Raw genomic sequence first — 26,316 nt, forward strand, 5'->3', positions numbered from 1 at the left:
AGCAACTCCAGCTCACTTAGCCTTTCCCTCACAGCTTCAGGGCAGAAGATGACAAAGAGGAGTACAGAGGGAGAGCAGAGGAGAAAGTGTTAGTCCTCATGATCCTCCTTCAAGGAGCTGCATCTCATGAAGGACTGTAATAGCAACTCCTTCCTTTACAGGAACTCAGAAATGTAATGCTAACTTGCCACCACAGCAACATAAGGTTCAAACAGAAAAGATCTGCCATAACCGTGATTCCTTTTTTTTTTTTTTCTGGTTCTACTTCTGAATTTGTCTCAAAATCAAACTGAACAAACAGCAAAACATTCCTTTTTTTTTCATAAGAGCAAAGGAAACCTCTCCATAAGTGCTCAGACAGTTCCCTACTCTACCTTCCTCTGGAGTGAAGGCCACAATCTCAAAGTGTCAGCAATGCCCTGCTCTTGGAGAAATATAGCTCTTTCTCCAAATTCTCTGCACCTAGCCAAGGACCAAGTAGCCACAGTCTTGGAGAGTGCTTGTGCAGAGCAGAAATGTGCTCAGCACTATTGACAGTAGGTCCTAGAGGTATGGTTTGCTAGAGAGAATGGATCCAGAGGTAACTGTCTTAGTTAATGTCCTATTGCTATGAAGAGACACCATGGCCACAGCAGCTCTTATAAAGGAAAACATTTCATTGAGGCTGGCTTACATTTCGAGGTTTAATCTATCATCATCATGGTGGGGAACACGGTGCCACACAGGCAGATGTGGTGCTGCAGAAAGAGCTGAGAGTTTTACATCTGGATGCACAGGCAGCTGGAAGAGAGAGATGCTGAGCCTCGCTTGGGCTTCTGAAACCTCAAAACCCACCTCCAATGACATTCTGTTTGCCTTTCTGAATGAGGATTTATCATCTTACCCAAGGTCCTCCTTCTGGCTTAGCTTCTTTAGGTGTACAGATTTTAGTATGATTATCCTATATTATATGTCTAATATCAGCTTATAAGTGAGAATATAACATGTGTGCCTTTCTGCTTCTGGGATACCTCATTCAGGATGATCTTTTCTAGATCCCACCATTTGCCTGCAAATTTCATGATTTCCTTTTTTTTTTAATTGCTGAGTAGTATTCCATTGTGTAAATTTCTCTATCCATTCCTCCATTGAGGGACATCTGGGTTATTTCCAGATTCTGGCTATTATGAATAAAGATGCTATAAACATGATTGAGCAAATGTCCTTGTTGTGTACTTGAGCATCTTTTGGATATATGCCTAGGAGTGGTATAGCTGGATCTTGAGATAGTACTATTCCTAATTGTCTGAGAAAGTGCCAGATTGATTTCTAAAGTGGTTGTACAAGTTTATATTCCCACCAGCAATGGAGGAGGGTTCCCTTCTCTCCACATCCTCTCCAGTATGTGTTGTCACTTGAGTTTTTTATCTTAACCATTCTGATGGGTATAAGGTGAAATCTCAGGGTCGTTTTGATTTTTATTTCCCTGATGTTGAGCATTTCCTTAAGTGCTTCTCTGCCATTCGATATTCTTCTATTGAGAATTCTCTGTTCATGCTTTTAATACTTTTCAGTTTTTTAATACTGCACATTTATTACTTTGAAATTCAAATAAAATATGTGTAAGGGTTTGTTTGTTTGTTTGTTTGTTTTCTCCCCTTTTCTGGGTGACTCCAGGTCTTGTAAGGAGCTAAGCATCTAGGAATTCCTAGAAGTGCCCCATCCTGCTAAGAATCTTAGTCCAGCAGTGACCTTCAATTGTCCCTGGAGATTCCACATACATCCCATAGGATAATGAAGTACCATAATATTCTTCTTGTGATAGGACCATTAAGTATCCACGACCCCTGACTCCAGTGAATCAAACACATTCACCCTTGAAATTCTTCCCTCTGCCCATGGTTTATAGCGCCTTGATTTCACATGAATAAACATAAACACACACTTTAAGACCTTCCAAGGTTCCTCATTTATCTTCTACCAGGCCACATCTCACTGGGCCTGCTCTCTGGCCTGCTGGGCCTGGGCCTCACCCGGCCTGTGTCTTGGCTGCAAGCTGACCAGGCAGGGGCACTGGCCTGCACCTCTGCCATGCTCAGCACAGCAGCTTGACCAAGAGCTGTAACACTTTGGTATCACCATAGGCTTTAGTTTCCATCACAACTGGCAATCTCAGACTAAAAGAGCTAAACTATAACAATGTGGAAAACCTTTTCTACACCCAGCGCCCTGGGGCCTCACCCTAACACTCTCTAGCTGCGCCTGAGAGAAACGGAACCCCCTGTTCTCTTTCTGGAAGCTGAGATCCTGGACCCACTCAACAGAGACCGACCCAGCTGGATCACAGGCTCAACCACTCTCAGAGCCTCTAGCTCTCATCCCACCCATTCTCTCTGAGTGTCTCCTCCATTCTTACCATAAACAACTTCCTCCACAGGGCTGGACTGTGCAGTTTACAGTTTGCTATCCCAGCACACTCTCACTCCCAGAGTTCACATGTCAAGTCTCAGAAGGCCAACTTCTCCTGCTAAGGTCACAGCCCACATCTGAACAGAAGAGATGGGGAGCATCCTTATCAGCAGAGATAGGCCACCTGCTTTCCCTGGACAGCGGAGAAAGAGGCAGAGTGAAGCAGCCCGGGGCTAGCCCCATCTAAGGGCTCCCCACTGTAAAGGACTCTAGAACTAGCAGGGAGACAGGGAACCAGACAAATTGAACAATGGCCTATTCTTCTTTTCAAAAATATTTTTAATTAAAAAATGATATTTCATTGTGTAGATTTACCATAATTTCTGTATCCATTCTTCAGTTGAGGGGCATCTGGATTGTTTCCAGCTTCTGGCTATTACAAATAAAGCTGCTGCAAACATGGTTGAGCAAATGTCCTTATTGTGTACTTGAGCCTCTTTTGGATATATGCCTAGGAGTGGTATAGCTGGATCTCAAGGAAGCGCTATTCCTAGTTGTCTGAGAAAGGGCCAGATTAATTTCCAGAGTGGTTGTACAAGTTTACATTCCCACCAGCAGTGGAAGAGAGATCCCATCTCCACATCCTCTCCAGCATGTGTTGTCACTTGAATTTTTGATCTTGGCCATTCTGATGGGTGTAAGGTGATATCTCAGGGTCGTTTTGATTTGCATTTCTCTGATGGCTAATGACGTTGAGCATTTCTTTAAGTGTTTCTCTGCCATTCAATATTTTTCTATCGAGAATTCTCTGTTTAGCTCTGTTCCCCATTTTTTAATTGTATTACTTGATTTTTTGCTTTTCAGATTCTTTAGTTCTTTATATATACTGGATATTAGCCCTCTGTCAGATAGAGGGTTGGTGAAGATCCTTTCCCAATCTGTAGACAGTCGTTTTGTTTTGATGACAGTGTCCTTTGCTTTACAGAAGCTTTTCAGTTTCATGAGGTCCCATTTATTGATTGTTGATCTTAGAGCCTGTGCTGTTGGTGTTCTGTTCAGGAAGTTGTCTCCTATACCAATGAGTTCTAGGGTCTTCCCCACTTTTTCTTCTAACCAATTTAATATGTCTGGTTTTATGTTGAGGTCTTTGATCCACTTGGACTTTAGTTTTGTGCAGGGTGATAAGTATGGATCTATGTGCATTTTTCTACATGTATACATCCAGTTAGACCAGCACCATTTGTTGAAGATGCTATCTTTTTTCCATTGTATGGTTTTGGCATCTTTGTCAAAGATTAATTGTCCAGAAGTATGTGGGTTTATTTCTGGGTCTTCCGTTCTGTTCCATTGATCCACCATTCTGTTTCTATGCCAGTACCATGCAGTTTTTATTACCGTTGCTCTATAGTACAGCTTAAGATCAGGAATGGAGATACCTCCAGAAGATCTTTTATTGTAGAGGACTGTTTTAGCAATTCTGGGTTTCTTGTTATTTCATATGAAGTTGAGAAGTTTTCTTTCAAGGTCTGTAAAGAACTGTGTTGGTAAACTGATGAGAATTGTATTGAATCTGTAGATTGCTGTTGGTACGATGGCCATTTTTACTATGTTAATCCTGCCAAGCCATGAGCATGGGAGAGCTTTCCATCTTCTGGTACATCTACACAATGGAATATTACTCAGCAATGAAAAATAAGGAAATCATAAAATTTGCAGGTAAATGGTGGGAACTAGAAACGCTCATCCTGAGTGAGCTATCCCAGAAGTAGAAAGACACACACAGTATATACTCACTCATATAGACATATAATATAGGATAAACCTACTAAAATCTGTACACCTAAAGAAACTAATCAAGAAGGAGGACTCCGGCTAAAATGCTCAATCCCCATCCCAAAAGGCAAAGAGGATGGACATCAGAAGAAAAAGAAAACAGGAAACAAGTTAGGAGCCTCCCACAGAAGGCCTCTGAAAGGCTCTGCCCTGCAGACTATCAAAGGAGATGCTGAGACTTATGGCCAACTGTTAGGCAGAATGCATGGAATCTTATGGACGAAGTAGGAAATAGTAAGATCTGGAGAGGACAGGAGCTCCACAAGGAGAGTAACAGAACCAAAAAATTTGAACACAGGGGTCTTTCCAGAGACTCATACTCTAACCAAGTACCATGCATGGAGATAACCTAGAACCTCTGCCCAGATGTAGCCCAGGGCAGTTCAGAGTCCAATTGGGTTACATAGTAATGGGAATAGGGGCTGCCTCTGAAATAATCTGATTGGCCTGCTCTTTGATCACCTCCCCCTGAGGGGGGAGCAGCCTTACCAGGCCACAGAGGATGACAATGCAGCCACTCCTGATGTGATCTGATAGACTAAGATTAGAAGGAAGGAGAGGAGGACCTCCCCTATCAGTGGACTTGGGGAGGGGCATGCATGGAGAAGAGGGGGGAAAGGTGGGATTAGGAGGGAGGAGGAAGGGGCTTATGGGGGGATACAAAGTGAATAAAGTATAATTAATGAAAAAATTTTAAAAAGTGATATTTCACTAGAAAGCTATTCTTCGATATTAGCTGTTTCCGAGAACAGCTCTGGTTTTGAAATTGTTGAAAACACCCTACTTACAAGCATAGATCATAAAAAGGACTTTATTTTCAATTGTGACTGGTTTAACTCGCTTCTTATATCTTCGATCAACAAAAAATTACAATTATCATATTTTCTTCCTTTCCTGTTTTCATATGAAAATTTCCCTAGATTTATAACACAATTATGACTTGACAAGTTGTACAAGTCTGTGTTTCCTACCTGTTCCCTATTCTCATATGGGCAGCTGCTCTGTAGAATCTTCTCTGAAGAGTAGAATGTTCTCTGAAGATCAGATCTGTGCACTCCAGCACTGAGGGTCTTTCGTCCACTAGAACTGTAATTTCTGAGCCTTAGAAGCCAACTCGAGGAGGAGAAACTAGATGACAGGATAAAAGGTACATGCATTTATTCCTGGTTCGGTCAGGACTTCTAGTGGCAAACACCAAAATCTACTTTGGCTAGCTTGAACAAGAAAAGGTCTGAAGTCTAGCAGGCAGTCACAGAATCCCTGAAAAGACCTGAGAACCAGACATGGATTTGAGCAGTTAGGACCAAGCTCTAATCCCGCTGCAGTTAAAGGACCCTGCTGACACACTCATGTCTAAACCAGGACACACACAAACGCTACAGCTCACACAGATGCCAAAGGCTCTGGCTCTGATGCGCCTACAGAGCACAACACGCCAGATAACAAACTCTCTGTCCTCTTGTCTCCCATTGCCCACTTCTGAATCAAAGACACATACAAGTATTCTGTGGCCCTGCTACAAGGGAAGCTAGAGAAACAAGTGTCCTCCTGCAAGCTGGGGGATGCACGAATGGAGATTTTTCTAAGCATTTTTCAAGGATCCTGAGCATCAGAAATGTCCACAATAAAAATGCCCACCATAAGCCCTACAGGAGAGATTTTTCTCTACTGATGCTTTCTCTCTCTTTCACTTCCAACAGCCAAGCAGAAGACTAGCTGCAGCGCAAGCTACTTCATGGAGAAATGTGTCAGTAACCAAACACTGAAATTCACAAATTGCTCTCATTTCTTTCCATCTCAAACTTAGTAGTACCTGAGCTAGCACTCCAATTTTAGACAATAAGAGTATCTACATAAAAAAAAAAGAAAACCCATATTACACAAAGCATTCTCCCAGATGTAAATCCAGCATTTTAAAATTCCAAAAACAGATCTGTCTATAAGAATTACTATTAAGCCAGAAATGCTGGTGGGGGCACACGCCTTTAATCCCAGCACTCAGGGAGACAAAGGCAGGTGGATCTCTGAGTTTAAGACCAGCCTGGTCTACAAAGTGAGTCCAGGACAGCCAAGGCTACACAGAAAACCTGTCTCAAAAATCAAAACCAAAAACAAACAAAAAATCCAAAAGGATTCTATCTTGAATAACAGATTAATCTCTTGATTTTTCTTTAGCAGCTGAGATAATCCAGTTATTTTTATTTCAAAGAACAATTGTGTCTTTTACAACTATTCTTGTATGTGCAAACAATAAAATCATAAGAACTTTCAGTATGGTCGCATCTACTCCTTTGCATGATAGCAGGGTTTTACTGTTGTCTCCCAGGGTGTGTACATGTTTCTGTGTACCTGCTAACAGCATGGATAACAAAACCTCTTTATTCACTCTGCTCTGTCAGCAGCAGCGGCGTAAACCATAAACACCTCTGACCCCTGATTGAAGTTCACAAAACCGTATTCATATGACCCATTTAGGTTAAGGTATTTTCAAATGTTTTCTTTCTAGAATTGCTGCCTTGTTTTTCCTCACTTACCTGTTTGGTGTCCTCACAGGCTCGAGTCACACTGCCACCTGGTGTGGTTGAGGCAAAGTTCCTAGACCCCAAAGCTACCAGGGCAGTGACAACACCCTGACCCCATGTCCCTCGGGCCTCCTAGAGGAATTCACAGGGCTCTTTAAGAAGAAAGGGGTTTGGTCCCGCCTCTGAGAAAAAGGTATCAGACGGGTCTCATGCTCTTTGGGTGGATGACACCTAAATGAACATCAGTACAAAGTCCCAATTTATTTTTAATATCAGAGATCAGACCTCTACTCTTGCCTGATGCGTCTAAAACAAAAAGGGGGAACTGTAGAGAGCTGCGGAATGCTATACCTTAAAGATGGAGCTGGTTTCCGCCTTCCACCTTCCCGATGGTGAGTGCTCTCTGTGTCGAACAATTCCACATTTGGCTAAGGCTGAGGATCTGGCTTGCTTCCATGTATGTGGACCTATCTGCATTGCCCACGTGGCACGCTGGGGTTGGCTACCCAGAGGCTATTTAAGCTGTGGGCTGGCTTTCCCCAGGGTCTGAGGATTGTTCAAGGTTCCTGAATAAACTGCATTGAAAAAAAAAAAGAAGAAAGGGGTTTTGATCCCCTGCAAACACAAATCATTTTGTAAGGAAGGGAAAACCTTAAGCATGTGGCTTTTCTAATTGAGCAAATGTTCAGGGTTCACCCACAGGTGATGCCACAGGTAACAAAAATAAGGGTTGAGAGAATCGAGTCATAAAAGAATATAAACTAAGCTAAGCTCACAAGTGCTCTAGTAGGGAAAAGAAATCATCACAACTAATGATAAAACAAACAAAAATAGAGCTCTTAGAAGAAGCATTATTTGAAAGAGGCCTGAAAAAAAAGGATTTTGGAAATTATAGGTACTAAGAGAAGAATTAAGGAGGAAGAGGGAAAATACATATTGGCTAAGGAAAATTTTATTTTGTGATAAGTGCTCATGTTAGTAACTGTTTGTCTCTGGCCTAAGTTACTGAAATGATTAACGAGGCAACCCTGACTCCCTGCACCTTCCTCAGAACTGTGTGACTGCTGTGAGATGATTAACTGCCTGCTCTGGCTTCTTTAAACTTGCTTATCACAATGTACAGGGGAGGTGAGGCAGTTCCTCACATAGCTGGGAATTCCATAGAAATGACTCATGAATTTTGCCTTTTAAAGCCCCCTACCTCCCCGATTTAAGCTAGGCCTCAGTTCCAAATCCGACCACGGGAACTAAGGACAAATACAGCTTAAATTAAAATGTGGGTAATTACAACTCAACAGAGTTCTGCTGGTCTCTCATTATATTCCATAGCAATATCAAAAATAATAAACAAAAACTAAAAACATCATTTGTTTTTTATGTCTTTTATAATTTTATAATTTTCACAGTTACTTTTGTTAAGTTTTTTCTTTTTTGCCAGGGAAGGGTAAAACATTTAATTAACATGAATAAATTTTGCTTTCCTTACAAAATAACTCCTAACAGTGTTGGGTAAAAACTGCTGCTAAGTTTTCTTCAAATCACTTTTGCCAAGAAAGAAATGGAAGGAAGGTAATGGAGGAAGAACTGATTTACTATAACTTTATTAAGGTAGGATATGTATTTAAATAGTTTGTATATTCTTATTAACTTAAGAATTATATAATTATTATATCATAAAGCATAAATAATATTGCTTACTTTTCAAAGGTTTTGAAATGCTCACAGAACTTCTGCCTCCTGAAATTGAGGAAATCAAACTTGTCTTCCTCTCTATTTTCATGTTAGGAGGAATGCTTTCACCTGTTTGTTTTTCTGTCAACATCAACTGCAATGCCAGTCACCCCTGAGCACTTGGTTTGTAAACCTGGTCCCCAACTGGTGATGCTGCTGGGGAAGAATGTAGAACCTTTAACGAGTGGAACCTTTGTTAAGGGAAGTGAGTCATTGGGGCAGGACTTGACTTTTTATAGCCTGGCCCCACTTCCTGTTTGCTGCTTCCTGAATACAGGCCCAATGTGACCGAGATCAGTGTCACCATGCCTTCCCTGACTGCTTCCATGTTTTCTCCACCACAGTGGACTATATTCCTTTGAAACTCTGAGCCAATATAAGCCCTTTGTCCCTTAAGTTGTTTTTGTCAGTGTATGCTATCATAGCAACAGAAAGTAACTAAGACAGCAATTTTAACTACTTCTCTATCTTTGCATTATCGTTAAGATAGCCTAGGCATAGAGACTTGCTAAAGACAAAGAACCAATGGAAAAAGAACAAGACGATTGGTTTTGAGTGTTCTGTCATTGTCTGTGTATGACTTTGTATCAAGGCTCTGGGAGGTGACACCCTAAGTAACAACACATTTAGAAAGCTGAGGAGCCAGCAATTCAGGTAACGATGTAGTCCTGCCATCAGTGGTGACTTTGGCAGCCATTTAAGAGAGCAAAGGTATATTGAGGTTTGTGAACAGTGACAGCACTTTGAATAGGCAACAGCTTTGTCTCTGAGGGTATCTGTGTATGGGAGGAGACTGAATGAGAGGGGAAAATGTCAGGCTTTCCACTGTACCTGAGAAGATATGCTTTATGGTCATATATGAGTTAGCCATTATGAGTTTCAGGAACAAATGAAGACTAGGGTGTGAGGATTGATTTTATGTTGTCAATTTGACTGGAACACAAGGTGCCCAGATATTTGGTTACATGGTCTCAGAGTGTTTGTAAGTGTATTTCTGGATGAAGTTGTCCAAAAAAACATATTTGTCCAAATAAAACATATTCCCTTTCCCAGTGTGAACTGCCTTCCACTGATGGCTCTCCTAAAAAGAACAAAAGGCAAAGTTAGGATCTCATTCTGTCAGCCTATGCAAGCTGAGATATCCATCTTCTCTGGCATTTACACCAGAACCACATTGGCTTTCTGTTGACTACAACTTATAGATAAATGACTGTGAGACTTCTCAATCTTCATAATCAAGTAAGCCAGTTCTCTGTAATAACAACACACACACACTCGTGCACATATACCTGTTCTGTTTCTCTGGAATAACACTGGCCTTATTCTCAGACTGTTGGGAACAAAACAAAAGAAACAGAAACTGAAGGGAGACATTGACATTAGTACAGGGCTACCATAAGCTTGAAACTGCAATCTACAACAACAGTTTACTAAAGAAAGTTCAAAATTTTAATGATGAGATAGCATAGGGAAGGTACGTTAAGTTCCAGGTCTGAGAGGCAAAGTTGTGATACTTGGGCCCTCGAGGTCACCTCCCTATTTCGGTTATGACTCTGAGGCAGGCAACAGACATCTGCTAGAGATGCTTAAAAGGAAAACACATTATAAATAGGTTCTCCAGCTGGAGAGATGGCTCAGAGGTTAAGAACACTGGGTGCTCTTCCAAAGGTCCTGAATTGGGTTCCCAGCAACCACATGATGGCTCACAGCCATCTGTAATGAGATCTGGTGCCCTCTTCTGGCATGTAGGCACACATGCAGACAGAATACTGTATAAATAAATAAATAAATAAATAATAAATAAATAAATAACAGGTCTAAGCTTAAGTACCAGCTACATGAATAGTTTCTGCAGTGCGGATTCAGGAGAAAATGAGGCTCCAGCCAATGGAAAATAGAAGACTTTAAAGGCCAGAACCCCAGAAATTTCCAAGGTGGCCAGAAATCAACTCTTTAGTTTGAAGTCTGGAAAAGTACACTTGTAACTTAGCTAAGACATTGGCTTCAACCACTGGGGAATCAGCTATGAAGCTTGAACGTCTAGAGGAAGATTTCGTTGTGATAGGGTGGACAAGGCGAAGCTAGGATTGGAACTGATCCAAAGTAAATGTTGAACCCACAAACAACAGTATAATCTGAAAATTTGTTTGAAATGCAGATCTTCCTGAACTAAATCTACCATAAGAAAGTCTGACAGTAGCACTCAGAAACTTGAGTTTCAGTGAGCTATCCAGGTGATGTTCATGAGTTCCAGGGGTCTGAGAGGCTAGTGGACATGAGGGGCAGTGAAGAGTGCTATGGGAGCAGCATGAGCCATACGAAGGTCATGAAAACTCATGTGTGGACAGCAGCTCCAGAAGCATTCCCAAACTATCACTAAGACCCATATGTCAGTTCCAGGCCATGCTCAGACTGGTCTGTCACCTGTTTTAGCCTACCTTCCATCGCTGTATTAGAGCCCCTGAGAATGCAGAGTTTCTTTAAAGAAAAGAGGTTGAGGGCTGGAGAGGTGGCTCTATGGTTAAACACGCTTGATCTTGTAGAGGACCCAGGTTCAGTTCCCAGGATCTACATGGTGGCTCACAACTATCTGTAACTCCAGTTCCAAGGAATCTGACTCCCTCTTCTGATCCCTGAGGACACAAGGTATATATACAGACAGGCAAAGCATTCATAGACATAAAAGTAAATAAAATATATTTAAGAAAATAAGTTTAATCATTTCACACTAAAGCATGGTACTGCTTCTACTTAATGCGCTCCTACATTATGATGGTTGGAGCACATGCAGAGGAGATCACATGGTGAGAAAGAAAGCCAAAGGACCTCTGCCTTAGAATTTCTCTGATAAAAACCATGCCCAAAAGCAACTAAAGAAGAAAGGATTTATTTCACTTACAATTTATAGTCTACCATGGAAGAAATTCAAAGCAGGAACTCAAGCCAGAAAGTGAAGCAGAAGCCGTGGAGGAAAGCTGCTTGTTGGCTTGCTCCTCATGGCTTGCTCATTATTGCTGCTTAATCAAGATTATACAACTAAAGAGCACCACACACACCCATGAGCTGCGCCCACCCACAGCTGTCATTAATTGGGAGAATGCCCTACAGACTTGCCTACAGGCAATCTAGATGGAGGTGTGCTTTTAGTTGAGGCTCCTCCTCCCAGATATGTCTAGATTTGTCTTGACAAAACCCAACCCGCACTACCTCAAAGATCAAGTGCAGTCATTTATAATCACTTGCTCTCTGGAGAACCAAGACCAGCATTAATCCCTTTTCAGGGGAGGACTTCCATGACAGAATCACCGTGTGCCCAGCACAACCGTCCAACATGTTCAACTCAAACCCAAGCCATCGCAGCACCTAACCCAGACAAGACAAAACAGGCTAACCCTGAAAAGGGAGTGAGTGTACTTGCTGTCTCAGAGAGTTCAGGAAGTTTGAGTACAGCAATTACTACCAGCTTTTTAAGCATTTAAGAAGTTTTTGTTCACCAACCCTATATCTGACAGAGGGCTGATATCTAGAACATATAAAGAACCCAAAAAGTTAAACAGCAACAAATCAGGTAATTGCAATATGCTGTGCGTGAGCTGGTTAGTTTTTGTGCTTCAATCTATTTATAATTTTTAAATCTCAAAATGAAAAGACCTATTGTTGGTGATGGGGGAGGGAGCGAGAGGGAGAATTATCCTAGCATACCATAGACTTCACAGAAAGGGTCTTCCTCCTAAGCCCAGAGGTCTGAGGCCCTAGAATGAAGCATCATGTGTCTTTGTTGGAGCTGAACTTGGGAACTTATTTAATAAAAAAGATGGTACTTACATTTGACCCTACTAAGTTTTTAATTTCTGAATGACTGAAAATCAATGATAATTCTTAATCAAAAATCTCATATCAGAAAACACTTTGCCTAAACTTTAAATGTCTTAGAAAGAAAGTTCTTTATAACCTCTTATGAATTTCAGCCACAGTGTCACTGATATCACTGTCTAATTGAGGAAACTGGGGGGATTAAGATGATGCTCTGATTGGACAAGATGGCTTGTACTAAAGTGTTTTCCAGCCAGGGACAGATCAAAAATATGGTCAGATATTTGTTACAGAGCCAGCATTTCTTACCTACTTTGACATATACTGTGAAATTTTACTATCACTTCTTATAAATACATCAGTAAAAGTTATACTACAATATTTTTAATCTGAAAGTTTTGGTAACTAAGCAGAGGAGGTTTTTATAGTTTTATAAGTAACCATGTTTCAATTTTAAGATCCAAGTATTATAGACCTCTTCTACTTGTTGTAGTTTTATGCTCTGTGTGGTTAGTTGAAGATTACAATGAGTTCATCAGCCCTCCAAATGTTTGTAAAAATAAAATGACTTGGATTATTTTAGCAGAAAAAAAACTAGATTGGTGAATTTGGACACTAGTTTGCCTTCCTATGCACCTAATATGTTGAATGTTCTGGTATAGATACAGGCTTATCTAAGTGGAGTTTTTCCTTTTTATGCTATTGGTAATAGAACCTGGGGATTCACACATGCTAGGAACACTGAGCTATATTGCCAGCTCTCTTGACTTTTTATTTTGGATATAGGGTCTCACTAAATTAGCAAACTGGCCTTGAATTCACTCTGTAGCTCACACTTAGATTACTTCTGTTTTTTTTTTTTTTTTTTTTTATACAGGTTTTCTTCTAAGGAAGGTCACTTGAAAATCTTGCTAATGAAGATTCATATTTTCATTGTTCAAAATTAAGGCAGCACAAAAGAACAAGCAACACGATGAAGCTGATGAGCTTGAAACCCCAGACAACATTTCTCTCTCTTCCCACAGACTGTGAAACAGGAAACACAGAAAGACACATCTGCAGAGTGCTTATAGTGAGATTCTATTTCAATTCACATGCCTTGTGTGGAACTGATGAGTGCAGAAGCTCACATGGACTGAAGGAACGGTACACTCCTTAGAACATTTCTCAGTCCGGCAGTCATGTTTCACCCTCCTCCTGCCATATTCACTTCTCTTCTGCCATTTTCCCTCTGGTCCTAGTATTCAATACATTTTTCATGCCATTTCCTATACAATGGGATCCTCCCTCCACATCATGCTTTTTTTCTTTTTTGTTGGAAGAAGGAATCAAACTGAGGCCATTTTGAATATAACTTCCATTAGAATAGATGTCAAATAAAGTTTAAGTTCCCAAGATCTCCCTGGGTAACTGACATCCTGCTTGGCAAAAAGAGCCATGTATGTGGGTAAGTGACATTCTGGTTGAGAGATGAATGCTACCTGCCATTGGTAATAACCCAACCAATGGGAACAGAATTAAGTATACCACAAAGACATGTTCCTAAGGAAACCCTTTGTCCCTACATTCTGATTGGTGGGATAACTTGGCACAGATGTTTGTTGCTTAAAAACTCTGTAACATTCAGGCTCAGGGTCACAGTTCGGATCCTGAGTCTGTTTTGTGGCTTTGATTGATCAGTAGCCTCAGTACAATAAATTTTTGTCATCTGCTTAAATACTTACTAAGATGAACATTTGAAGAGGCAGTCAGCTCTCGAGTTTGTGCTGTTGTCCCTGACTGGTCAGTTTTTGATGCCTAATTCAAATAAAGATTTTACTTTGCTGGATTCTGTGCCTGCTTGGGTTGTTTTGGATTTTTCAGACCCCAATATCATCAGTATGCAAGATAAATAACAATAGAAATTCTTTTACTCAATGTGTGTCCCTGTTAAATCTACTAGCCTTGTGGCAGTATTGTTTTCTCCATTTCTTGTGTCAGCTGTGACATGGACTTATAACTGAACTGACCTTGGAATTACATTTTCATTCTTCTATAGGAAAATGCATTTCAAGCTACAAAGAACAGATCCACCATTGAACTGGATAGTGTGCCCCTGGGGGCGGGGCTGTGGATTGGTTGTCGGGATCCTGCACACACATGGGTGGGGATAGAAAAATGTATTCACATGTATGATCAAGGAGATGAAACAAGTTCTGCAACACTTCAAGTCTTGTTTTGAGTGAAAGTGGCTCAAATAGGCTTGGATACCTGTATGCTAGTCAGCAGGGAGAGGAACTATTTGAGAAATCTTAGGTGTGGCCTTGGGAGAGGAGCTGTGTTGCTGGAGGTGGGCCTGAGGCTTCCAAAGCCCACAGCAGCTCTCTGCCTGCTGCCTGTGGATCAGGGTGTAAAGCTCACAGCTACTGCTCCAGCGCCATGCCTGTGTGCTTCCTACCATGACGATCGTTAACTAACCCTCTCAAACTGTAAGCCCCCAAGTAAATGTTTTCTTATTAAAGAGTTTCTTTGATCATAGTGTCTCTTCATAGTGATAGAACAGTGACTAACAATCTGGGTATAGCCTCTCTTGCTATTGAAAGAAAGAAGAAAGAGGAGATAAAAAAGAAGATGAAAGAGGAAGAAGGAAGAAAGCAAGTTACATCATTTAGAATTGGAGAGATTCTTACTATGTAGTCAAATAAATCTGATCTGCAAATCCATTCTCAGGAACTCTAAAGATTCCACACCCAGCAGCTATATAGCACTCAAAACCTCAGTGGGAGTCAGCAATAATGTTCCCTGAGAACTAATTAATCCTGATTCTCATAGGGAGTCCTCCATTATCTTTCAGGAGAAAGAAAGGCAGTTTTTATAGTCCCTTCATATATCCTCAGAGCAGCCCATGAAAGAGAGCAGAATGTTGATGTGGGCCAAGAAATGAACTCCCCTCTGCAATAAAATGCCTGGGTGTGCTTTGCTTTCTCTTCACCATAGTCTTTGCACACTTTCTTGCCTGAAGTTGGTTTTCACGATTTTCTGATGTAGAAAGAGGACAAAGCAGTGTTTTCAAAAGCTTTGTCATCTTGTTTTGTTTTCAAAGAAGCTTTGCCTCGCTCTTCTCTAGAGATTAAGTACTGTGTCTGCCACCGATAACCTGGATAACAAAGTCAAGGATGAGGGTCTGTGGAAAAGGTAAATAATCTTGAGCTGATAAAGAAGTCAGATTAAAAGCCTGATGGTGGCACATGCCTTCAGACCCAGCATTAGGGAGGCAGAGGCAGGTGGATCACTGTGTTTTCATGGGCCCCCTAGTCTACAAAGCCAGTCCAGCACAGCCATGGCTACACAGAGAAACCCTGTCTCAAAAAACAAAAAAAAGCAAAAATAAACAAACAACAACAACAAAACTACAATAAAAAAGAAGTGAGATTTGAAAAGAAGAGGAAAAATATGTGCTTCTATATCTATAGTCAAGTATAAAAAAATCCAAGTTTGTGCAGAATCATCATGGCAGCTGCTGTCCCTAAAATGCCCATTCTCCCTGATTCTTTCTGACATAAATTGCTCTTTCCTGTCTCTCTTCTTTCCCCATCTCTCCTCTCTGCCTCCCCAACCACCACATCTGCAATGTCAGGAAAATAAACATAGTTCTCTTTCAATCTAATTTCCTTTGCCTTAAAATTGAAATGATATACAAGGTGACAGCTGCTACCCTGGTCAGAAGTATTCATTGTTGAAAATCCCCAGAGTGAGGAATGTTCCCAAAGAGTCTTAGCCCAAATGACAGAGTGAAGTGATAGAGGCCTTTGCAGATGGGTCAGGGATGATTTGAAAACAGTTGTGGGCTTCAAGTCAGACACCTAATCTATATCTAGAAAAAAAATAGCTGGGTTTGCTCTCCTTACAAATAACTACATGTTGACCAAAGATGCTCCTTATCAGGTACATCATGCTGTAGGCCTGCACCTTGGAGGAATTTAGAAACTAGATATTATGGTTCAAAATTAAACGTCTTCCCATCTGTTGGCTGCTTTACATTTTTAGACATGGAAATGATATGATTCCTTTGTACATATTACTTTCTAACAACTTTATATGCTGATCTTTGTAGTTGTGACACTAAAGTCTCAAACAACTGGCTCCAAAATATCGACTGAAGGAAACAAAGAGATTTGTTTTCTGATTAAAGACCTGATGTGGGAGTCCAGTTCCACACAGCCGGGCAGCCAAACACGGTGAGAAAGGAGTCTGTACCAAGCATGACCTGGGTGCTGAGTCTCGTGCGGGAGCTGGAGAATGTCACTTCACCCAGCACCAGGCCCCATTCAGATGAAGTGTCGGGTGGAGAATGAAGTATCGCCAGACAAACATATGCTCCCCTTCAGTTATCTCACTAGGATCAGACATTGATAGGGGTAGATAGGCAGACAAATAGGCAAAGGATGCATAAGTAGACTGACTTAGTTTCCATTTCAGATTTTTGTATGTTCTACTATTTTTTTCTAACCATCAAAGATTTTATAAAGATTATGCACCTTTCCCAAAGTTTCACATTTAGTGTCAAGTTGGGAGACCTTAGCAGAGACTTTTTGGTGGCGCTGGGTTTGGGAAAATGTTTAGTACCATGAGATATATAAAAGATATTAGAGGAGGGAGTGGTACAGTCCAATGGCATCACAAGAAAATAATTTACAAATGTGACAGTCAGTGTCATCAACTTGACAAAATCTGGAATTTCCTGACAGACACGTCTGCAGGGATTGTCTGACTGTACTAACTGAGGTGAAAAGCCACTCACTGTGACTGAGCCTCTGCACTGCATCAGTGGGGAAGGGGAACTGGGTGGCCTGTATGCATTCATTGCTCTCTTCTGACACATGAAATAACCAGCTGCTCTAAGTTCCCACTGCCATGGCTTTATGCCATGATAGGACAGTCACGTTATGAGCTAAAATAAGCCTCTTCTCCTTAAGTTACTTTTGTCAGAGTTATTATTTAATCACAGCAACAAGAAAATGGGAGAATGTAAAGGGTGGAGCCCGGGAAGAAAAGAAATGAAAACAGCCAATCAAAAAACAGACCAAGTGGAATTCAGCAATGGATTAACCAGGAACAGAAGAGATAAAGAGAAGGAAGATACTAGGGCAGGTGTGTAACAGTCAGTTTTCCTCCATCTTCTCAAGTACTCCCAAGTACTCTCAAGTGTACTTCTTCATCTCTTTTACAGGGTTCTCTACTGCCACACAATGTCTAAGCATTAAAGAGCACCAGGGTTCTGTTCTAAGTCCTCCTTGCTACTCTCTTTACAATGTCCTACCATGTCATCTGATCAAATTCTTTCACTTAAATTGTATTCACCAGTCTTCTTTCACCACAGAAGTCTATGTAACAAACCACACCAAAGCACAATGGCTTTACGCAGTTGGCATTTATTTGTCCTGTGACTTTGTAGATTACCTGAGTCACCTCCGGGCACTGCTGCTAGAGTAGGTCTGGTTTTGTTACCCAAGCTGACTTCCTCGTGGGGCTCTTTAGTATCTGGGATCACAGGTATGCACCACCATACTCAAGTGACCTGTAATTATCTGCGTGGGCATCGAGTGGCTTAGGCTGACTGAGGACAGAACTGACTGGAATGACTGCCATGTGTCTTTTTTCTTCAGCTAGACCCAGGCATACCTTCATGAATAAAACAGGAGTCAAGAGCAAGCCATACCAAATGCTTAAGCATTTAAAAGCTTCTGGTTGCATGTTGTAGCATGAAGAAATGTAGGCAAACACATTAGTATTCTTCAATATTAGCCTGTGTTGAGTGTCAATAAATTTAAAGGTATGATGGCTGTGTTGCCCCCATTTTCCAAAGCAGTCCTAATTTCCTTGGCAGCCAAACTAGCTAGGTAAAAGTTTCATTTTCTTCAATCTTAATGATTAAAATTAACACTCTGGTCACACAGTGAATATATCCTTTTTTATATACAGATAAATGAATATATACATACATTACAGAATGGATGCAAAGGGTTAAAGAGGCCATACCAGAGTTCAAGGAGTTTCAAAGAAGCCTAATAGAGGCAGAAGGGGAATATGATAGAGGTATAGAAAGAGTCTTGTTGTAGGAAGGGTCAGATAATTAATCCCACTGGAAGTCTGCTAGAGGTGCTGCTATAGAGTCAAGGGTTAAGCCACACTTCTGGGAGTAGACCTACAGAAGTGGGGTGCAGACTGTAGAGGTGAAGGGCAGGATAGGATCTACACAGATGAACTGACAGATAGATAAACAACTAACTGAAGCCCTTGGGAAAACAGGGAGTTCTCTGTTGGTTCCTTCACTCACACACACACACACACACATACACACACACACACACTGGGTAGTCAGATGACAGGTTGGTGGGCCTCTCATCATCAGTGTTAAGTGTTTTCCTTTTTAAAGAGTTCAAATGAGGAAGTTACACCTTTTATCAGTTTAGTATATCTAATAAGTTCTCAGGCCTGGTATACTGGAGTGTTTTAATGTGCTCATGTGTCATACAGTATCGATTTACTTTGATAAACATAGAGAGTAGCATCCTTTCTATTTACAGGTAGAAGTTATCATTCTGTGGATCCTGGGTAGTGCGGGGCAGTAGTTTCTGTGCCCACAAGGGTGCACTGTCATCCTGCTTCTGCTTCAAAATAGAATATCTCAAAGCAAGGTGGAGTCTGAAAAGCCACTGTCTTACACAAGACCAAATAACCCAGGGTAGGGCTCAGCCCGATCAACACTACATGGTCTTTTAGTATCCATGGGTCACGGGGGGAAAGCACTCTGGTGTTACAAGGCCAATGTCATAGATACAGGAAAAGACAAAAAGCTGAAACCATTTTCAAAGCAATCCACACTATATGCAAAAGCTCCCAATTTAGATACATAGATCCGAGCTCCTTTGTCTACTCTCGACATGTGTCTTCAATGCTCTAGGGAACAGCCCACTTTTGAACTCCAAGCGTTTTATGTAAAGCATATTTAACTTTGAATTTTGATATTTTCTCAAAATCTGCTCTTCAAATGTTCTCTCTCTATACAGTGTGACAATACCATCCACTGCTACTGTAGCCAGACACCTGAAGGTAATCTTTGCCATTTTTCTCTCCATCAAGATCCATCAATTCTATCTCCAACTATCTCACTTCTATTTTCTCTTCATCCTCCTCCCAAGTTGTTTTTAATCTCTCTTCTGAAAACCTAAAAATATCACTTATCTTTGACACAAAATCTCAGCCCCTCCAAGATCTTCAATCAGGCCTCCACCACCATGCTCTTCCCATGCAACTGTCTCCTCACTTTTGAAAGTCCTGCATCCCTGGCCTTTGTTCATTATCCAGGTACAGGAGCTTTTGCACCTCAAGGCCCTTGCCATGCATTCAATAGCACATACTGAGTGATGGGAACACAGACTCCACAGCTGTCCTATAGCTATGTGATCATAAGTGAAACATGCTATCTGTAAGATGGGGACAGCCTGGCACCTAGGCCTAGACATCCTGAATATCATCCTACACTATACTACCCAAAACACAATAAACATCATTTGAGGTTCTTACATCAGTTATTCAATGGCTAGCTTCTACTCAGACAGTTATTTTTTTATTTCTCCTCACTTCAAGACAATGTTTAATTATTAATTCCCTTTTGGCTTTGCTAGTGTCGTTTGATGTTTTTCACCCATAAGACACTAAAATACATGATTTCCTAGTATCTGTGGCTCACATGCCACCCTATTCCTACAATCTACAAAACTATTTACATGTAGTAGATGTTAAATATTTGTTGAATAAATAGTTGTAAAGGGCTCAAGCTTCCAGTTAATTATAATGGGCTAATTGGAATTGAACTCTCTTGGCCTAGAAACCTTAACAACACAGTAACTTTTAAGTTTGTACCATGCAGTTCAGGTTGATCTCCTTCCACAGTTTCACCAAAGAATACCTATGGTTTGCCTAATTTCTTCTGTGAAAGTCTTCCCTTCCCCAAAAAAGAAAAAGAAGAAATGGCTCAGTCAGTAAAGCACTTGAGGGCCCCCAACACTCACACAGGGGCAGCATGTGGTGGCCCCTGTGTGGGAGGGCACAGACAGAAGGATCCTGGGGGTTAGCCAGCTAGTTGAGCCAAATCAATGAGCTCCATTGAGTATTCAACTGAACAGCAATTATTAGAACAAAGCATAAATTTGTTTGTAGTGATAGTAATTTAAAATGAGCATGGGGAATGGAAATCAACACAGCTTACGCCAAAGAAATTTCTGGCACCTTTCTAACTTCACTTGGTGGGTAAAAACACCACCAAGCCTGAGGACCTGCGCTCAAGCCCCAGGTCACAGGTGGTGGAAACGGAGAATAAACTCCCCCTTTTCCTCTATTCCCAAATATGCACCATGCTCCCCACCGCATACACACAGCTTTTAAATTAAAAAATAATAAAAGTCTAGCTCTTGACAATATGGAAGTAGGCAAGGCTCGAGTCTTGCCACTTCCGTACCCAGGAAAAAAAAAGTGACATCATCTAGATAATAATAAGGGGGGAATTTGAATAGATTAATGTAAAAAAATTTTTACATAGGGATCTCAAATGCCTGAATCTGTTTCACCTGGAACCTTATGACCCTCTAGTCATATTTATCACCAATTGTAATAAAAGAATTGGAAAACTGCTATCTATATGTCTGTGTGATGTCTGTTTTAATATATTAATTCATTTAATTTCGCTAGACCGTTTAACGTGTGTAGCATTGCCCGAAGTGATGAGTACTTGGTAAAACTGAATTATAAATTGTAATTATAATCTGACTGTTAAGGTCCTGACTTGCAGCTTATAGCATTTAGGTCATTAGCAAAACCTAGGCTGGAAGTTCTTTTAAACCCTTGTCCTCAGAATGACTTACATTATTTGTTAAAACTCCGACTCCCTAGCCCCAGACTGACGCAATCAACAGACGGTGGATGTCGGGCATTTGCACTTTTAAGAGAGCAGCCGCCTGGCCAGCGATTCTGCGGCCGGCTAACCGTGCACGGAAACTCAACCTCGAAGCCTCCCGCCTAGGTTGCGCGCCCCGTGGAAAACCAGCAGCGCGCAGCTTCCGCCGACTTCCGGGCATCAATGTCTGCAGCGCCGCCCCGTAGCCTCAGCACAGGGCGGCACTGAGCACGCGCCGTACCGGGAATCCTGGGCGGGAGACCTCGCCCCGCGTCCGCTGGTAAATCTCCCACTTCCGGCTTCTCCTCCGAGCCGCTAGGCCCCGCCCACTCCCCGGCCAATCAAATGCAGGATTGCTGCGGTTGTGGACCAATGGCCAGGGCTGTCTTTAATTAGGGCCCTCCGTTTGAAACTGTCAAGTGGCTGCTAGGGCCGCCGCTGTGCTTGCTGTGGTTGCGGCGGCGACGCGGGGGTCGCCGCGTGTGAGGAGCTGCGGTTTGGCGGAAACGGTGGGTACGGGCCGCGACGACCGGCCGATTCCCCCTGTCAGAACTGGGGGCGTCGTCTCTGGGATGCCCAGGAAGGGGGGCACAAAGAGATGCAAACAAGCACCGCTGTGAGCCGCCCCTTAGGTCCCGTTCTATGGGATGTGGGGAGATAGTCTAACGTAAGGTTGTGTTTTAGTAAGAAAGATTTAGATTTAAACGGGCCTAGATTGGAGGGTGGTGGAAGAAAAGTTGGAATGGCGCTGGCTCGCCTGTCTTTGCTTGTGCAGTTGGGCCGGAGGACGACACCTTGCTGCCGGTTACACTTTGGCTGCGTTTGAATTCCTGGAGCCCACTTTTCAGCCAGGTTCTAACTATGGCAAAGAGGAGCATTCATACTGTCTCGTGCTTTCTGCTTAGGTTAGAGAATACTGGGAATAATGTATGTCACCCACTAAAGCAAGCATCATTCTTCTGAACCCAGAAACTGAGGAAATGCTACCTTGTCGCGTCTCCAGATAATTGTCTTTTGCAAAGAGCAGGGTGAAAGGCACAATTGTTTTGTGACCGCAGTACATATTTAAAAAACAGGTTTTAACGTCTGATCATACTAGCTTGCTTGTTACTAAAATAATCCACAGCTCCCAACTCTGGTTGGTACCAGGTCTGCAAACAAGTCGAAAGGGAAGATGTGATGAAAATTAAAACGGACCAAATTTACCACAATGGTTGATTTGGAATCAGTGAAGTATTCATTCTTTGATGCAGATCTGAGCTTATTTTATTTTCCCTACGTGGCTTACTGGAAGACAGTCTCAGTTGAGATTTAGTCTGCTTATCCTCTATATACTGAGTAAAACAGAAATCCCTTTTTCACAATCTGGCTGCAACCTGGCTTTCTGTTCTGTGGTTTTCCCTGAATCTTTCCCTTCTACATCAGTGTCTTTATCTCATTTATTTTCTTAGCAAGCCGAAGCTGAGGCCTGTTTCAGTAGCAACCGAAATTGTCACAAATGTCACAGCAACTTCCTGATTTGCAAGTTAAGGGCCTTGATTGCCCCTTTTGGGGGCGTGACCCTCACTGTGCTGCCCACACAGTTTCAGTGTTCTGGCTCCCTCTCCAGGCTTTTGGCTGACTCTTCTGTTCATTAAAAGTTAGCAGTTAAGGGTCCCCTCTTCTCAGATTAGCAGTCCTTATCGTTATCAGGATCATGATCTCTGAAGTCATATTGGAAGCTAAAAATCTAGAAAATGAATGCATTTATATTCTAAAAATGCCTGCTGTGTGTGTGCAGGGTAAGAATTCTTTACCATTCATTCCTTTTTCTTTAATAGACCCCAATAGGCCAGTGCCTCCTCAATCTAAATCTCCAGTCGGTACTTGTAATACAGGTCTCCTGCCCAGCTTGACTCTAGGAACCATTATTACATTCTAGTCTATGAATTGCAGTGCTTGGAGCTGTGCACCGAGCGGCCAGTGTAACGACATGTCAACTGTTCTGTAACCACAGGCAGCGATTGATTCCTGGACTTCTGCAGATCCCTAAATCTGCAGATGCTCAAGAAACATGTATTAAATGGCGTTTTGTTTTGTTTTGTTTTTGTTTCATGTAGCCTATTATGCATACTATCCTTCACACGTTAAAACATCTCTAGTTTACTTATAACCTAATACAATATAAATGCAAGATAAGTAGTTGTTGCACTGTGTTGTCTGGGGATGGTGATAAGAAAAGTCCGTGCATTTTCAGTACCCAGGCGATTTTAAGAAGTGTTTTTGACCCACAGTTGGCTGCTTCCATGGACTTGGAACCCAGGGATACTGAGGACTGATGTTGTGCATGCACACGGCTTTAGCCAGGGCTTCAGAGGCAACCTCATGCCAATACGCCTGGTTCTGCGCTCTGTCCTCCCAGTCTTACTGTCCTACATTCCTTGCTTTGGTGAGTAGTGTTATGATCCATCTAGTTACTCAAGACAGGAATCTGAACACCTTCAGTCATCCTCACTTGGACTTTTTAAATGGGTACCGATGGGGACCCCTCATTGCCATCACCATAGCACAACTGCCTCAGAGCAGGCCTCCCTTTCCTTGCAGGTACTGCATTCTGGTTTAAGGACCTCATTGGTCTCCTGGGTTAAATCTGAAAAGAACAGTCACTACTTGGATTACTACAGCTGGCTCTCGATTGAACTCTATATTTTTAGAATCCCAATCTGCCCTAAGGCTGTCAGAGTAATACTTCAATTAAAAAACAAAACTGTATTTGGAGATGTAGCTGTGCAGTAGAGCTCTTGCCCTGACTTGCATAGTTGCATGTGGGCTCAATCCTCAGCACTACAAAAATAAATAAAAAACAAGGTTGTTTACACCAGTTGTTTAAAACATGGAGTATCTTCTGTAAAGATTCAGCCTTTTCATATGAAGGGTCATTATCTTAACTATTCCTTTTTATTTCATCCAAGTCTTACTTTGCTTCCGCCTAACCAGACATCCTAGTTCTTCCTGGCATATATACCATGCCTCTGTATCCCAGCCTACACTGATGTTTTTATTTTTAGTCTGTCTCTCAGAATGGACCTGCACACCTTTCAGGTCTCAATACCTGGGCTGTCTTGTCTATTTACTGGTATTTGGATAGATTATATAGTTATGGTCTTTTAAATCTCTTTTTTATATAGTAGTTTTTGTTTGTATGTTTGTTTGTTTTAGTTAAGTGTCTCAGGAAGGAAATTTAAACAAATTCTTAGGCTACCTTAGTTTAGTATGTCACAGGAGCGTATATAGTGCCAGGGACGTCACGCAGGCTGAAGAATGGTGACCACACATGCTTACTGGAGACAGACTCTGCAGGACAGTGTTCTGAAGCATTTTTCTTCAATCTTTCATTTATTTCACTCATCTCTCAGTATATTGTAGATACACTGATGTTTGGACTGAGTCCTTTTTTTTTTTTTTTTTTTGACCCCTTGGTTTTTGCTTTTAAGTCCTCAGTATGTTGAATGGGTGATTCCTTTTAAATGACATGAAAAATGTTTGCAAGTTAAAGCATTGTTACACTTCCATGTCTTTAAACGCTTTTGCTGTATCACAGGAAACAACTGAAGTTAACTTGTGCTGTTTTATAGTATTTGCAGAATGTCATCTGATGAGGACAAGTATGTGCTTCATGTTGTCCACAATGACTCTGAGCATGGCAGTTCTGTCTCCACAGACCTTCAGGTGGGAAGACACCTAAATTTATTGTGACTGTTTAAAAAAGCGTAAAGCCCTTGTGTAATGGTTTAGGCCTTTATACTACCAGCCCTCAGGAGGCAGAGGCAGGGGGATCCCTGTGAGTTTAAGGCCGGCCTGGTCTACACAGAGCGTTCCAGAAGAGTCAGTGCTAGATGACCACCCACCACCACCACTACCACCACGAAAAAAAAAATTAAACATAAGTGTTTGCGGCAAAAACCAGAAATACATTTTTTATTTATGCATTCCATTATAATGAAATATTTGCATTTATGATATTATCAAACTTAGAGAACTCCCCATGAATCTGGGGAGCATATTGTTTTAAGTTTTCAGAAAATAGCCATGAACAGTTTGAAAGCTTTTTCTACAAAGGCTTTAACACAGTGACAAATGAAACTAAAATTTTCAGAATGTTTTGTAAAGTGTTCTCATTTAGCTGTCTGCTGAATACTTTCATCTTTAACAAAAAGTAACAGAACATCAAACCGTCTGAGGTTCTAGAGCCCAGGGCACTCTGCTGTTCTGTGCAGTGAGGCTCTGGTTCCTGTTGCCACAACATTTGGCATAATCTGCCCCCTTGAACCTGGACACTGACAGGTGAGGTAGGCCAGCTGACTGGGTAAGGGTGTGTTGTTTACATGAGAGATTCAAATCCCAAAGACTGTTTCCTGATTGCCTGAGCTGCAAGTAGGTGGAAAGGTAGATGAGCATTTGCCCAGGTCAGACCCTGGGGCTTATCAGTTTACAGGAAGAAAAGAGAAATGAGTGCTCAGGTCCATTAACAAGGCTGCTGCAGGAGACCTGCAACCCTCTACCTTATTTCATAGGGTAAGCTCATGGTGATGCTGACAGAGACCAGTGAATTATGCTGTAGCTTATCCCAGTTTATCAAGTTAGGGTTGCCCTCTTTCTTAATGACTGAATATTTTGAATTTCCTTTAATTTTAACAACCAGGTATAATTTAGAATTTCTTAAAATAATTTTTGTATTTATTATAATTTATTCACTTTGTATCCCAGCTGTAGCCCCACCCTCATCCCCTCCCAACTCTACCCTTCATCCCTCATCTCCTTCCATGCCCTTTCCCCAGTCCACTGATAGGGGAGGTCCTCCTCCCCTTCCATCTGACCCTAGGTCTCATCAGGACTGTCTTTCTGTGGCCTGGTAAGGCTGCCCACCCCCCTTAGGGGGCGGTGATCACTCCTAGGCATATATCCAAAATATGCTAAAGTATACAAGGACATTTGCTCAACCATGTTCGTAGCAGCTTTATTTGTAATAACCAGATGTCCCTCAATTGAGGAATGGATTCACAAATTGTGCTACATTTACACAATGGAATACAATTAATAACAGCAATTAATTAC

General features: G+C 41.7%; 1 protein-coding gene and 1 long non-coding RNA gene across 3 annotated transcripts in view; one reads left to right on the forward strand and one right to left on the reverse strand.

Annotated features, from left to right (window-relative positions):
* Nucleotides 1–4,002: 4,002 nt before the first annotated feature.
* On the reverse strand, nt 4,003–21,376 carry LOC132654516 (uncharacterized). Its single transcript, XR_009592148.1, has 3 exons — nt 21,191–21,376; nt 5,193–5,349; nt 4,003–4,048 (listed from the first exon to the last, which is right to left on the reverse strand). It is a non-coding gene; the product is annotated as an uncharacterized LOC132654516 (long non-coding RNA).
* Nucleotides 21,377–21,583: 207 nt separating this feature from the next.
* The window catches only part of Poc5 (POC5 centriolar protein), a 34,428-nt gene continuing 29,695 nt past the window's right edge, over nt 21,584–26,316 (forward strand). For both annotated transcript variants that reach the window (XM_060385596.1, XM_060385597.1), the window contains exons 1-3: nt 21,584–21,731; nt 23,496–23,650; nt 24,837–24,930. In XM_060385596.1, the coding sequence (XP_060241579.1) occupies nt 24,847–24,930 (84 nt within the window). In that variant the 5' untranslated portion in view covers nt 21,584–21,731; nt 23,496–23,650; nt 24,837–24,846. The remainder of the gene's footprint in view (nt 21,732–23,495; nt 23,651–24,836; nt 24,931–26,316) is intronic.

The sequence above is a fragment of the Meriones unguiculatus genome, chromosome 6 (genome assembly GCF_030254825.1).
Source record: "Meriones unguiculatus strain TT.TT164.6M chromosome 6, Bangor_MerUng_6.1, whole genome shotgun sequence".
Taxonomy (NCBI): Eukaryota; Metazoa; Chordata; class Mammalia; order Rodentia; family Muridae; genus Meriones; species Meriones unguiculatus.